Source organism: Daktulosphaira vitifoliae, unplaced genomic scaffold (genome assembly GCF_025091365.1).
Source record: "Daktulosphaira vitifoliae isolate Bord-2020 unplaced genomic scaffold, ASM2509136v1 Scaffold_5, whole genome shotgun sequence".
Taxonomy (NCBI): Eukaryota; Metazoa; Arthropoda; class Insecta; order Hemiptera; family Phylloxeridae; genus Daktulosphaira; species Daktulosphaira vitifoliae.
In genome coordinates this window covers 8,083,663-8,099,930 of record NW_026099576.1, presented here as the reverse complement: position 1 = coordinate 8,099,930, position 16,268 = coordinate 8,083,663, and the positions used below count along the sequence as shown (strand labels likewise).

The 16,268-nt window shown below is 33.0% G+C and overlaps 2 protein-coding genes across 2 annotated transcripts; both read right to left on the bottom strand.

Annotated features, from left to right (window-relative positions):
• Positions 1-143: 143 nt before the first annotated feature.
• Positions 144-12,386, bottom strand: LOC126907550 (uncharacterized). The gene is made up of 7 exons (XM_050688918.1): positions 11,880-12,386; positions 9,384-9,510; positions 9,185-9,305; positions 8,437-8,631; positions 8,256-8,375; positions 8,044-8,191; positions 144-193 (listed from the first exon to the last, which is right to left on the bottom strand). Exons 3-6 carry the CDS (start codon positions 9,242-9,244, stop codon positions 8,045-8,047), a joined length of 522 nt encoding a protein of 173 aa, XP_050544875.1. The 5' UTR covers positions 9,245-9,305; positions 9,384-9,510; positions 11,880-12,386; the 3' UTR covers positions 144-193; position 8,044.
• Positions 3,771-5,780, bottom strand: LOC126907233 (uncharacterized). The gene has a single exon (XM_050688347.1). It carries the CDS (start codon positions 5,778-5,780, stop codon positions 3,771-3,773), a length of 2,010 nt encoding a protein of 669 aa, XP_050544304.1.
• Positions 12,387-16,268: the final 3,882 nt, after the last annotated feature.

The following is a 16,268-nucleotide window of genomic DNA, read 5'->3' as shown; positions in this document are numbered from 1 at the left end:
TTTCAACGTCTTACCATAATTCATTTGTTCAAAACCATTTATGTTTAAATTAGCAATGCAATTATGGAATGCATTTTGTGCATGTGATAAATTTTTGGATGACAAATAATTGATAACTTGATCAATTTTAATATGTGCTGATGTTGANAACTTGATCAATTTTAATATGTGCTGATGTTGACAATATTAGTCCCTAAAAAAAAAAATTAGTTTTAGCTACTGGTTTTAAAATTCACTTTACACAGAACTTCTATAAAGTTCCTCGGTAATTAATTGGATTTTCAATAACAGTATATCGAGAGAAAGTTAATCATCTATATTATTATGATACGTTAGATACACAGAGCCCTACGCCTGTATCGCATATGTCAGCGATCGCTCTACTACGTTTACATGGTAATTGGACTGACCAACACAGTCTGCCACACGTTACAGTACAAAGTCCAGTAAGTGTCGATCGCCCGACGACGACCCTTTGCAAATATTGGTCGAGTCTGCTTCAAGTCGTCGATGATTTACGCCACTGGCTCTGGACGTGTTGCGCATCCTGACAAGATGACCCGATACCGCACCGTCGCCATCAACACTGTTACTATTGACGTCCGAGGACCATGTAGGACACCACATTTCTGACAACAGCGAAAGTGCCGCGATTTTATACGAACATTATTATTAATTGGGTTCGTCCTTTCGATTTCTTTTTTTTAATAATCTTTTGTTGTTCTTCAGTAATAAACGACCCATACCTCTGTACCATCTATATCAGTGTCGAATACATTATTATGGCGTAGGTGGTGTCAATTATAATTTCGAATTTATCTATGTACTCTTCAGATAGTAATAGACATTTAAAATTTCTAAACAAATAAAAAAACTGCCGTTTTCAACGATTGTAATTTTGATATATTTTCGTAAATATAAATTTTTATATTGTTATGTATCATTTTAAATTTGTTCTACCATTAAAAAAAAAAAATGGTGAATAAAAATATGGTATAATTATGGTAATTTATGAGATTATTTTAACTTATAAAAGACAGAATTATTTGAAATCTCAAATACATAATTTTTGGCAAATTAATTGACCTAGAAAAAAATTTTAATTTTAATTTTTCTACTTTTAATATTAATGATTTTTAAGATCTAGAGAATGAAAAAGTTTTAAGACATAATTTTAATTAGCTTGGCTCTTATTTAGTGTTTCAAGNTTCGATTTCTTTTTTTTAATAATCTTTTGTTGTTCTTCAGTAATAAACGACCCATGCCTCTGTACCATCTATATCAGTGTCGAATACATTATTATGACGTAGGTCGTGTCAATTATAATTNTATCAGTGTCGAATACATTATTGTGACGTAAGTCGTGTCAATTATAATTTCGAATTTATCTATGTACTCTTCAGATAGTAATAGACATTTAAAATTGCTAAACAAATAAAAAAACTGCCGTTTTCAACGATTGTAATTTTGATATATTTTCGTAAATATAAATTTTTATATTGTTATGTATCATTTTAAATTTGTTCTACCATTAAAAAAAAAAAATGGTGAATAAAAATATGGTATAATTATGGTAATTTATGAGATTATTTTAACTTATAAAAGACAGAATTATTTGAAATCTCAAATACATAATTTTTGGCAAATTAATTGACCTAGAAAAAAATTTTAATTTTAATTTTTCTACNGCAAATTAATTGACCTAGAAAAAAATTTTAATTTAAATTTTTCTACTTTTAATATTAATGATTTTTAAGATCTAGAGAATGAAAAAGTTTTAAGACATAATTTTAATTAGCTTGGCTCTTATTTAGTGTTTCAAGCTATTCTGCAGTATTATACCGTAAGATAATTAGCTCCTGATTTGATATGACCAGAAATTTAAGTATAAAATATTTATAATTGTTTTAAAATTGTATAGAACTAACATTTCACTGTATAAAATTAACAATCTTACATAATATAATAAGTTACGAGTTTAGGATGTAAGAAATGATAACTAAAAATTAACTTTTCGAGTAAAGCAGCACAACAAAGAATTATTATTGTTAAAAAAATAAAATAATAATTAGCTTTAATATGAACTACAAGCAATTTAATACACGTATTACTAGGGTAGTCTTTTATTTAAGAATTTCAAAATTTCTTTTTTAACATCCCTCCAATTTTTTAGTATAAAAAAATAATATTCTGAAAATTTTAAGTAATTTGGAATAATTTAAGTCGAGGCGCACAGCATTTTAATGTTCTGACCTCGAATTTTCTATGAATATTCTATAAAACGATAAAACAATCTTACTTTTCATTATTTTCATACTTTTGACCGCAGCCTCCCAAAGTCCACCGAAATGCGGTGCACGGGGTGGTATAAATTGACACTCAATTCCTTTGTCCGCTAGATGAGAGAAAACAGATGTTCTGGGGACTGGAAAAGTGTGTACACCTCCTTTAAATGCCGACGCATGCCCACAAAATTTCTGGCGTTATCACTGTAAATTATTGAACTTTTGCCACGTCGATCAAAAAATCTGTTCAACGCCTGTAAAAAAGTCTTCGTTGACAAATCGCTCACGAGTTCGATATGTATCGCCTTTGTCGCGAAACATACAAATATGCTGATGTATCCTTTGTTACATGGTGCCTTAAGATGCAAGCTCGTTCTTATCATGACTGGACCCGCAAAATCTACACCACATATGGCAAATGCTCTTCCACTCTGTACCCGTGAACCAGGCAGACTTCCCATTGACTCGGTTGTACTATTTGAGGTTTCAGTTTAAAATAATTAACGCAATTGTGTACTATAGTACGAGCCAAACTTCGCGCTTTTAAAGGCTAGTTGCGCTGCCTAATAGAGGCCACCAAGGCTTGAGGTCCACTGTGCATCAAATCCATGTGTTCTTTACGGAATAATAATTTTTTGTAAAGACAGTTATCCGGCAATACAATTTGATGTCTCTGATTGTCATTTAACGCCATAGCGTATTTTAAACGTCCTCCGACGCGTATAATATTATCCCCATCAATATATGGACTATGACGCAGTAGTTTACTTTTTTTTGACACATTCGCATTTTCATTATTTAACTCTCTCAATTTTTGCCGAAAATGTGCGCGTTGAATTATTTTGATGATTGTCGTATTTGCTCTCTCTAGTTCGTTTACCGTTTTATCACCTACTGCTCGATTCATGTTATACCGCCAGCGTAAACAATACGCCGTCACTCTGATAATAAATAATAACGACGACCTTCTAGATAACAACGAATAATATTTATCGTGCGCTATGCATGCAACAGTCGTAATTGTTGTTTCGCCCGTTTTTTTGGCTTCTGGTATATTGTTTGTACTACTGTATTGTACACATGACTTCGGCCATTTCTCGTACTTCTCCTTCAACCAATGGGGACCGTCCCAACTGAGTTGAATGTACCACAAACGTTGCATGATAATTTTTGCAACAACTAACACAGGCCCGAGCAAACCAAGGGGATCAAAAATTGTGGCTATATTCGATAAAATTGTTCGCTTTGTTATATCGTTATTATTTATTATGTTTTCACTTAATGTATATTTAAATGAATCCGATGGCGGATCCCAACACAGGCCTAATATTTTCGTCGTGTCGTTATCGATAATACGCGGACCGTCACTATCTTTATTGTGTTCGGTAGGTAATAAACTACTTATTAAACTATTATCGTTCGATGCCCATTTCCGTAAATGTAGACCGGCACCTTTCATTACGGCAATAATATTGTCTCGTAATGTTATATCCTCTGCCCGTTCATTGCACCGCTTAACCAATCATCCACATAAAAATCGTTAACTAATGATTGACACGCGTCAGGATACTTACTGAATTCACATTCAGCTACCTTTTCTAGGGATTGGTTATAATTGTCATTCACCGTGAGGAAAATCGCCGTTTGTTGATTTATACTATCGAGTTGATTTTCTGATGAACCGGCAGCCACCCATCCGAACTTTGTTTTCTGAAATACAGGGCCGCCTGGTCGTGACTTTATTTTACCTGCAGACATTAAATCATAGAAGTGACCCGCTCCTATTAATAAGTCAATTTTCTGTGGCACGGTGAAACGCGGATTCGCTAAGACTATAGCTTTTGGAACCACGCAGCTATCATTTAGTCGGATGCCTGGTAGGTTACTCGTAATGTTCTTAACTACTAAACATGACAATGTTACTGAATAGTCATTTAAACGGGAGTTGGCTGTAACCATTACTCGAGATTTAATTCTTTGTACGTTTCCACCAATTCCTTGGACGCCTTGGTCGATATGGGTTTTTGGTAACCGCAAAATCTGTGCCATACGTTCGGTTATAAAGTTACTTTGTGATGCAGAATCCAGTAACACGCGACAATGCTCCCATTCACCACGATTACTCTTGACCAAAACAACTGCGGTTGGTAATAATATCGACGTAGCAGCCGGTAAGCTAGTATGTGTACTAACGGTTACTAATTCATTTTGAACTACTTGTTCTGACTCGCTATTTTCCGAATTTTCCGTTACGTTTGTTGCTGAGTTGAACTCTGACTGATCGGTCCGTGCACTTAAGTGTAAAAGTGTATTATGTGGCTTGCCACACTTAAAACAGCCTCGAGCCAAACATTTTTTCTTAGGGTGTGCCTGTAGACAATTCCTGCATAAATTGCGCTCACTAATGCGCTTAATGCGTTCAACTACGGACAAGGCCAAAAGACTAGGACATTTTTTGTCCAAAGTTGTCACCGCATAAGCATTGCTCCGTACCATAGATTTTGTGACATCTTGACTATGGGTAGCCGATGCTGTTGCGTTTCTCTGATTTATGGCTTTAGATGATTCGATCGCTTCTAAAGATTTAAACCGTTTTTCTAAAAATTCCACTAATTGTAGATAATTGTAGAAAGAGAGTCCTGAGCCGTGTCCGTTTCCCACGCTCGAAGACAACTTCTTTCTATCTAACTTGGTGGTTACTAAATACGTTAACATAGGACTCCACGACTCTGGCTCTTGATCAAGGGTTCTTAATGCTTGCATGTGTCCTTTTATTGAATCTGTAAACGCTCGAAGTTTAATTGCTGATTCTACAGTTAACGTCTCTAAGTGAAATAACGCTTTTACATGTGTTTGTATTAGACTTTTTTTATTGTTATATCTTTCAATTAATGTCCGCCATGCCTCTGCGTAATTTGACGCCGTGATTTCCAAACAATTAACAGCCTGTTTGGCATCGTCTTTTAAAGCCGCTTTCAAATAAAAAAAAATTTGTATGTCTGACAATTGGTCGTTGGTATGAATTAATGCCAAAAAAATATCATAAAATGTTGTCCATTGCTTATAGTCACCATGAAATGATGGGATATCTAGCGGGGCTAATCTAATAGCAGGCGCTGCTACTGTTGGTGTCGCTACGATTGAAGATGTTGCTGCCGTATTCCCTACAACACCGTCTGACGCGTTGCTGACTACCCTACTCAATTCAGATAGCCTCTTCTCCGCAATCGTACTTGCTTTAAAGTATGAGTCTTCAAAATCAGCTCTATAATTTTGCTGTTCCTCTACGTTTATCCCTTCTAGCATGTCGATTTCCAACTGTACTTGGTCGTACTCACTCCATGCTTCCTCAATTTTTTCTCTTCTAGGCCGAATTTCAATTAGGTCTGACTTTTCGTCTTGCACAAACTTTAAAAATTTTGTTAATGCTGATTTTAATTGACCTCTACTTATGCTTAATCGCGTAACTTCATTTTTGCGATTATCTTCAGGCATAATTTGTTTTGTTGGTTTTTACCGATAATAAATAATTGTTCCAAAAGAAACCAACCGCCTCAGCTGACCGTTACTAATATATATGTATATATATGTACGCTCTATTAACTGTCAGAGAGCGTTCGTGGTAATTTGAGCAAAGTACACTATAACGATAGTACCACAATAACCGCTGTATGCCGACACTATAAATATTGCGCACGGGTTTTTTACACTTACCGGACAACTATGCAGCCGCCGAACAACGATAAGATAAAACAACAATAGTTACATTTATTGTGTAGGCCTAAACACGTATCATAGCGCAGTAATCGTCCCGTAAAAGCCCCGTTAAATGTCGCAAAAGTTGTTGTTCTGGTAACCCACAACGTATTCGCANTTGTTGTTCTGGTAACCCACAACGTACTCGCGCGGCCAAACGTTGTTTATGAATAATAAACTCGGTTAACGCTTGTCGGGGGCCCTGTCGCGTCGTTTTTAAGTCCGTCTCGAGCGCAGTCCGGATATCGATATTGTCGAACTTCTCGAGTAATTCGGACTTAAATTCCGTCCATGGCATATTGTTTAATTTAATCGCTCGCCACCAATCACCTGCCCTGTCGTTCAAAAACGGGATGACGATGTTTACCCACGCGGTTGGGTGTGGGATACAGAGTAGATCTTCCGCTCTATTTAGAAACTCCCGTGGGCCCTCTTCGTTTCTCCCGTAATACTCAGGTAATCAGGCGCGTACGGTGCGTAGGTCGTGGTAGGGTACCAATACCGACCGCGAGCTGCGGGTAAGCGACAAATCATTAAAAGACCGATGACCGTCGGTTGTGTTGAATTGCCCCTCCCGCGATTGGCGCGTAAACTAAAAATCGGTCGGCTCGTTCTCATATGTATGAGTGCGCTGATAATGTTCGTCCTGCTAACCCGTGCTACACATCCGTGGTAGAGACGCTTGTACGTACGACCGTCTCATGTTGCGGGCTTGTTGTGCTTCGATGTCCGCGAGGCGCTCGTTTAGTGTTGCGTCGTGTCCGGTTGGTCGACATCAGATTCGTCGTGTGATGTGTGTAGCACGAGGTTCACCGGATGTTCCTCCGGTAAAGGCGCTACGACGGGCCGCTGATTGCTCGCGTCGATTTCTTCTTCGCTGACATCGTCCGTGGTGTTGTCGAAAACCCCCACTTCGGGTTCGCGGACCGGAATTTCGCTATCGAGCGGCGTACGCAGTAGTAAAATTTCGGTAGCTGGGTTCCCCTCTTCGATGCGTAGGTGGTTTTCTTCTAGCATAATTAGCATGTTGGGTTTCGTCGCGTAGCATGGTAGTTGTCTGAAAGCGCATAATAATCAAAAGTAGCTACGTTAATAGCGGAGATAAACAATATTTCCGTGTACGGTCAAATTTGCTACTGATGTAGAAAACAAGTGTTATTATTATTGCTATTATTGATTTCGTAAAGTACCCGCGATAAGATGGTCCGGGGCCGCCGTATATGATATGGCAACGAGTGAACAATAATAATAACGGTTACCTGGGAATCGGCCGCTTTGACAAGGTCAGACGTAAATATACTATTTTTATCTACCAATTGACTGTAACAATCGGCCGGAAATTAACTTTCTGTCGATATCAATAAGGTCTTTATAACAAACTGTAACCAACACTTTTCAATGACAATAGTTACAGCGGACTGTATTAGATAAACTACTCTAACTTTATTTTTATAAAAAATTTTCCAGAGACCAAGTCAAATCTTATCCCGCTAACACGTAACTGTGAATAACCCAGGTAAAAATTCACTGCTGTCATCAGTGAAATTCGTTCAAATAACTATATGAACAATAAAAATTTGTAAGGGAGACTTCACCGTTCCAAGTTAAAACTAAAATCTAATATACAGTAAAACCTCATCAATCCGGACTTTGCTTAATCCGGTCAGCTGTCTAGTATTACGAAAAATACGCAGTTTATGCCGTAGACTAAAATAAACATATAAGCAAGTTCCTCGAATTTCCCATAAGTACAAGTATTCTTATCTACCGTCATTAAAGTTATCATAAACTAATATCATGTTGCAATACATATATATTGTATATCATACATAGTAATTAGTGTAATGTAATATTCTTAAATCTATAATACGAACATGTTTTTTGGTTATTTTGTTTAATCCGGACTTTCATTAAATCAGACAACCTAGAGCCCTTATTGGTTCGGATTAATGAGGTTCTACTGTAATTAGAAATAAAACTGAATGGGCTCAAAGCCTCTTACCTTAACTTCTCTCGACCGGTTTAGATTTCGTACTAGGTCTAGTTTTCTTTAATAATACATTAATTTCAGAATTTGATTCTAAATCACGTGTCAACTTTCTTTTTCTCACAACTGCTTCATTATTTTTAATACCACCAAACAATAAATCCTATAAGTTATACATGTATTAAATCTATGATTATTGAAATAATAAATTGTTTTATAATAATTACAGTCTTGCGAGGAGTATCTGAAGAATATTTAGTAATTTTTCTTTTAACAATAATTGATGACTGGCTAATATTATTTCCTTCTATTAATGTACTGAATCCAAGTAGAAGTGAATCTGGAGACTAGAAATAAAATAAAATTAGGAAAAAAACTGTTAACCTTTTTAAAAGGTAAAATAATTACCGATTCTGTTGGGGATACAGCAATGTCTAAGAATTCATCATCTGAATCATCTGTAAATGATGTATTGCTGTCAGATAATGTTGACACTGATTTATAATCATCTGAATGAGCAGTAAGAGAACCACTGTCCTGTGAATTAGGATCATGATCTTCAAGTGGATATGGTCGTCTTACACGGCGTTTGTATTTTGCAAACTAAAAACCATAAATTACAATATTTATTTTCATTAATATTTAATTTCTAGAAAATTATTAAATTTAATAGTAAATTTGATATCTAACATTGATCGTTCTTTTTAACTATAGCTATTTAACAATACATAATTAACAGTTTAGAGATGAATAAAAAATTTAATTAAATTTACTGTAATAAATAAACAGACTAAGGTTAATGATTTAATTTATTCTGGGATTAATTAACGTTAATATATTATTAATACAAACTTCACAGTTTAAGTATGCACAACAGTATGGAATCTTGCTTGACATATTCATTGTACAAATAATATACAATGTATAACTAATACAAATTTGTATAATTATATTATTTAAAATATCTTTTTAAGTTTTATGTTTACATAAAATAATATATTTTTAAGGATTTAAAAAATTATTTTATGATTTAGTTTAAATAAATATTTGTTTATTTAAGGTATTAATAATAAAAATATCTATACAATTTAATTGTTATTGATATATTAGCCAAGATTAAATTAAAATAGTTACATGCGTTTATTGTATATCTTACTTTAGACATCACTACAACCATACATTTTGATGAATTTTCTTTTTCGATTAGACTGTTCATAATTTTTATAACACATTTCAATGGGCTATCGCTTATAGAATTTGAGTTTCCCTTGATTAATCTATAAATAAAAAATAATTTGTCTCTCTCTAACTCCCTCTACATCCTATTTTCGTAAACCACTCAAAATATGAGTCACCTGGAAGAATTTCCGTTTTCTGCGCTTTAAAATTCGCGTTCTTCGACTGCAGTCTCGAAACTGGTACTGTTTAACAGAAATTATTGTTTCACATCTTTTGCGACCTCGATGAGGATTTTTCGGCACCCTAATTTTTTAAAAATTTTTAATATTGTAAATATTCATTAAGTAATATATTGAAATAGAATATAAACACATATAATGATCAGTATTAAATTTTAATTTGAAAACAACAATAATTTATGAATAATTAACCCAACCCGTATTACTATAGTATTAATGTTAGTACAATTTAGTTAGTTAATTAGTAAGTGTACAACTAATAGTCTGGGTAAGCAATTTTCAAAAATGTTCGTTCTGATGTTGTATAAAGTATCACATAAATATAAAATTGTGATTGATTATTATAACATTATTTATTTAATAATGACTGTAAATTCTAGAACTTAAATTATATTATTGTAGTTATTCGTAAAAGTTAAGTGTACAGTCCACTCCAACACGTCACCGTGTCTCATCCTAAGTAGGAACCCAATACAAATACAGGTTATAATGTTACAAAGATTTTAATATTTGTATTAAAAAAGCCCTTGAAAATGGTTTTGAAATGACTATTAAGATTATTTTTTACTTCTTTTTCTTGTAAAAATTTATTAACTTTATTAATATTGTAGTAAATTACAAAAAAAATAAGCTTGTTTTACCATTTTAACAATCAACGTTTTTTTTAATTATTTTAAATATATAAGGATTTAAAAGTTATTTAATTGTCTTACTTTTTTTAATTTCAATTGTTGGATTTAAGTTTGAGTTAGCAATACAAATGTGATTTAAATTGAGCGATCTTGGTAAATTTTTTAATGACAAAGTGTTAAATATATGACTTAATTTGATTATTCCTGATGTTGGATCTATTATTCCCTATTGATAAAAATGTACTATTTGGATTATGCATAATTTAAATCATTTTGTTTAAAATATATGTTAAAAAAATTTTTTTTCACACACCCCGGGCAGGACAGCAGTTTTTTTAAATAATGTTAAAGGTTAATTTAATGGTGATCATTTACTCAACAGATTATTCGTATCTAATCAAATCAAAAGTCAAGTCAGAAGATTGTTTTAAATTTGTTTTTGTTAAATGTTTTAGCTTCGATGTAAAGCTGAGAAAGTATTTTAAATCTATTATTATTAGGTATATTTGTTTTTTTACTATTTTGCCTCTTACTTAGCGGTGAATGTACTTTAAGATTACTGGTTATTTTGTTTTAGAGTATATTTTTGAAGTTGAGCCCTAAATACGTCTGTTACCACTTATTAAAAAAATTGCAATTACACACTTTTAGATGGATGACTTACTTCGATTATTTCTATTTATGAAAATATAATTCCCTGTTAAAAAAAGGTACTGTTTAGATTATGCATAGTTTATTCATGAAAATCAAATAGTGATTTATCTCACTATCGTAAATTTTGGAGATAATGGAATTAGAGATAATGGAGTTTAAGCCCCTCTATACGTCTGTTGCTACTTAGAAAAAAAATTGTACCCAAAAATTTTTATATCATTACAATAATTTGAAATTTGCCGATTATAGACAAATTTTTTTTAATTGTCATATTATTTTTTTAAAACTTTCACTTGGTACAAGTTAGGAGGATACAGTTATTCTAGAACATTATCATAAATTAAAAAAAAAATTTTCTAAAAATTTTAAAGTTCTATGACTTTGGTAGCAGATTATTCATAAAAAACAAGTTCTAGGATCATTTGTTTTTTACTTACAGTACATTGAATTAGTTTTATTTAAATATATAATAGAAATTGTTAGGAATGTTGGTACCATTTCATTAATTATATCGAAAAAAAATTTTCCTATCACATGCATTTAATATCCATATTTATTCAATAATTAATTGGGTTTCTAGAAAAAGTATATAGATAATAAGTTTATTCGTCTATAGTATTAAATTAAATTTATTTGAAATTGTGAAACAAATAAAAAATTGCCGTTCTCAACGATTGTAATTTCTATTTTGATTAGTATAAAACTACAATTTTGTTGTAATCTTTATCATTGGTGTTATGTTAGTTATGTGTATCTTTATCGGGCGACTATTATCTACCTATGTGGACATTGTAAAATCCGAACGGGTCTGACCGTTACTGCTGGACGTGCCAGTGTATTACTTAAATAAAATCAAATGTACACGTTTTCAATAATATGTTATTATTTAAGTTTAGATTAATAGTCTTTATTTACACGGTCCTAAATCTCCTAGTTTCGTTTTTTTCTTCCGATTAAAGAGTAATATACAAAGTGTTCACTAATGTTTCTAATGTTCCCATTATTTAAAACAATTGACCCAACCCAACCAATCTTTCACACCTAAAAATATTATAGTTAATTAAACCAAGTTCAGAATCATAAAAGTTATCGGTTAACCATGTTTCAGTTAAAACAATGAAAGTACAATTTAAAGATGATACATTACAGTTAAAGTTAAATATTTTTTTCCTTAAACCACGGCAGTTCTGATAGAATCCAGATATTGAGCCATTACATAGAGATGTTGCTAAGAATGGATGACTGCTTGCCGTTGGCATAATCTTCCGTTTTTTGAATGATTGACAACAACTTTTGGCAATCCATCTTCATAATTTATACGTAGTCCAGATTCACCATCTTTAGTTCTTTATTCAAGCTCCATATAACAGGAACGGAACAATTTACATTGAAGTGGGGTTCTATCACTTATCATTCGAAAATTATCAGGAAATGTAGTACCAGAGTGCTTTGCAGAGTTTAACTCAGATAATAAGCATAAAGCATTTCCTTTACTATTTAAAATAATTTTTATAGGGCGGGTTGAATCTGCCCGGAGTTTGCCAAGGTGGACAAGTTATAAGTTCAGGGAACCAGCACTAGGAAGTGAAACTAGAATATTGTCAATTTGTCATGTGCTATTCGCTCAGTTACAAACGTCGACGTAGATTCAGGAACTCCGTATATANGTTTCTTGGATAACTTGTGACACTACAGATTGTGATGTATCAACTGAGCTTGAATTTTCCAAACTTGTAACTTTACTTTTCAGTGCATCAATTTCTTTACTAAGCCTAGTATTTTCCTTCTTCAATTCAGTCATTTGATCAGAAATCCGCAACGAGTCAGCATTGAAGTCTTTGTATTGCGAAGCCTGCAGTTCAGACATTGTCTTATTGGAAGATAATACTTCAACCTTTAAGTCCTTTAACAGAACCATCAAATCTTCATTTGAGATCATATTGGTTATATTACTCATGTCAGCTCGATTGGACGATCCATTAACTGACCTACCAGAGGAGATAGTTAGAGAAGACCGAGTAGTAACTCTTGAAGTGTCTTTTTGAGGAGTATTTGGACTCATAATGATGTTCAATATAATATACTCCTTAAAAGTATAAAAACGCAACCAAAATCACAACCGGTAATGCTGATACAGCGTACAATTGAGAAACAATAACAGGAGCGTTTAAGTCACAAAAAAAAAAATACAGCTGGTTGGTGATGTGTGTAAAATAAATAACTAATGTGTGATAAGAAATTAAATTATAGTCGTTAACTCACCAACAAGTGAAACTTAATACGCTAATAACTGCCAAAGTTAATAATCGATATCAAAAGCATTAGGAGTTAACACTTACTATATAAAACTACAACAAAGAATGACTCAACGACTAATTGTTATGTTAAAAATAAAAGATTGTAGACTACACGCACAAATCATAACGTNATATATATATATTTGTGTTGAGCCGAATGCGGACTGCGACGGCATTTGTTGGTAAAATTATCATGATAAGGTGTTGTGATTTGTTTATGCGCGTGCGAGATAGTCAGCTGTGTACTACTTCGGACCGGTTAATGGACGGCATTTGTGTGTACATTCACCCCTCTCCTTTCCTATCTTGAACGTCATTTGCACTGCTCACCGCATACATTGTCGCCTTATTTAAATTGTTCTTAGTAATTTCCGGCACTGGGTATTAGGTTTTTTTTTTTTGACCCCTACTCCAAAGGCTAGCCGTGTTGTCGCCTACGGACCGCCGGGTCAAATGTCGGACGGGTTGTCGGGGAATAGCCATAGTCGGAACTGGTCGTACTATTTCCCGTCCGTAGCGATAGATTTAGTTGTGTGCGCTGCAACTTTTGTGTTTCTTGTAATATAATTTTGTTTTTCTCGTGAGTGCCCGCTATGTAAAAATGTAATTTTTTTTATCACGGCGTCGGTTAAACCTGCCTCCTGTTTCTTTAGCCCTTGGGGGCGGGTAATGTATACTGTTTATTTAATGTTGTGAGCCAGTTTTTTTTTATGAGTGCGCCGTGCCATAAGCACGTGTGGCGAATTTTTTTTATATTTTTTTTTATATAGTTTTTTGTTGTAGGTGTCCCTATATTTTTTTATTTAGATCCCTCAACATGGCAGGCGTGTTCCAATACCACCTGTCATGTTATATATTTTGTTATATAGGTTTGATATTATTTTTTATTGGGTGATGAATATAATATTGGTACAATGTGGTGACGTAGTGCATTTTATTCCGGGGTGTCCCAACGTCTTGCAAGTTAAGCCTAACTGCCAGAAACCAGTCTCTTACTTGGGACGTATACCTGCCGTGCTTAGCGGCAATGCTGCGATTAATAGCCGGCGGGTACCCGAAGACGTTCATCGTATTCTCTAACAATAAAAGTGTAGGTGTAACTATTTTTTTTATTAATATCTGTTTTTTTTTCTTTCTCTTTCTCTGTCCCCTTTAATTTGTAGACGAGGTTTTTTGACCATTCGGTTTTTTGCCTCGTAATAACTTAATTTTTGTTTTTTTTTTTACTTAATAAAGTCCCCTTAATTTAACTTAACCATCATCTGTTTTTTCTTTTTTTGCGTGTTCCATCTTCAATGGACTCGTGTATTTTTTTTTCCTTTCAAAAATCAACTCCCCTAGTTTATAAGGTACGGGCAACGGCCTTGTATAAGGTCATCCCTGATCAATATGATTATGTGACCCCTGTCACGAGGNTTTTTTATTGGGTGATGAATATATTATTGGTACAATGTGGTGACGTAGTGCATTTTATTCCGGGGTGTCCCAACGTCTTGCAAGTTAAGCCTAACTGCCAGAAACCAGTCGCTTACTTGGGACGTATACCCGCCGTGCTTAGCGGCAATGCTGCGATTAATAGCCGGCGGGTACCCGAAGACGTTCATCGTATTCTCTAACAATAAAAGTGTAGGTGTAACTATTTTTTTTATTAATATCTGTTTTTTTTTCTTTCTCTTTCTCTGTCCCCTTTAATTTGTAGACGAGGTTTTTTGACCATTCGGTTTTTTGCCTCGTAATAACTTAATTTTTGTTTTTTTTTTTACTTAATAAAGTCCCCTTAATTTAACTTAACCATCATCTGTTTTTTCTTTTTTTGCGTGTTCCATCTTCAATGGACTCGTGTATTTTTTTTTCCTTTCAAAAATCAACTCCCCTAGTTTATAAGGTACGGGCAACGGCCTTGTATAAGGTCATCCCTGATCAATATGATTATGTGACCCCTGTCACGAGGTTTTGGTGTACATTTACTATCAACGACTCAACGGACATCAACTATAATATTTATTAATTATATATTTGTTNAACTTTGATATTTATTAATTATATATTTGTTTCTAATTGTTTTAATATACAATAGTTAATTTTTTTAAAATCCTACTGTGGTCCGACAATACACTGTCTCGCCCAGTAGGTTGGCGACCCTCTTCTTATAATTTTGTAAAACGCCATGAAAGTTACAAATTTTTCGTTGCGGCCAATTAATTTGATTATTATATATTTGTAACCTTTCAGATTGTAGACTACACGCACAAATCATAACGTTATCAAATAATCAAAATATTATTCGAATGACGCTATAGGTCGTCCAAACACTACTCGTGTGTGCATATCCGCAAATAGTGAGGTAAACGACTTTTATGTTCACACACGGCAAATGTATTATAACTATTATACTATTTAAAAATTTGCATTTTTAATAAAAATGTAGAATTAAGAACATAATCTTCTTTTAATTAATTTTAGTAGGGGGTGCGATAGTCCCGGCGTCCAAGCCACAAGCCGCCACTCATTGAGATATTATTAATATTAATATTTTGTTATTTTATACCTCAAGATTTTCTAATGAAAACAATATAAAGGTAATAATGAATTTATCTAATTTTAAAAATTCAACTAATTTTTGATTTATTTCATTTTGATCAATTTCACTGGAAATTATATTGTCTCTTAATTTACATAAAAATGTATTGATTTTTTTTGTAAAATTTCAAATTAATATTGATAAATTAATTATATATAATATAAATATATAAATACTGATTGCCTTGAATTATAACTTTATAATATTGTTGAATTGTTTTCATGACGGAATCCATTTTTTACTAAGTTTACTAGAATCATTCACATATTTTACAAAACTAGACAGGTCATAATGTTGCAAATATGTTAAGCTTTTGTATTTGGAATTTATTTAAGCTTTGAAATGATTTTTAGGATTATTTGTAATTTTTTTCATTGTAAAAAATATAGTGCTTACATTGATTCTCTATTAAATTAAATTAATTTAAATGTATTTAACAATTAATTAAGATCTAAAGCTTTCTATGGATATTTACACTACCCTCGTCTGACTATAAAAACCCATTTTTTCCTATTTAAATTAGTTCTTTTAGCAATTTTAAAATATATAAAATATGCGACACTCTGCTCAGGATTCTTACACTTTGGGATTTAGTTTTTTTTTTATAATTAGGACTTTTAATAATTCTTTTAAAATTAAATGGAACTTGGAATAAAAT

Coding starts and splice junctions, on each gene's coding strand:
- LOC126907233 (XM_050688347.1), bottom strand. CDS start 5,780: ATGCCTGAAGATAATCGCAAAAATGAAGTTACGCGATTAAGCATAAGT.
- LOC126907550 (XM_050688918.1), bottom strand. CDS start 9,244: ATGAACAGTCTAATCGAAAAAGAAAATTCATCAAAATGTATGGTTGTA. Junction 8,376..8,436: donor CTGTATCCCCAACAGAATCG/GTAATTATTTTA, acceptor TTTTATTTCTAG/TCTCCAGATTCACTTCTACT. Junction 8,192..8,255: donor CAGATACTCCTCGCAAGACT/GTAATTATTATA, acceptor TATAACTTATAG/GATTTATTGTTTGGTGGTAT.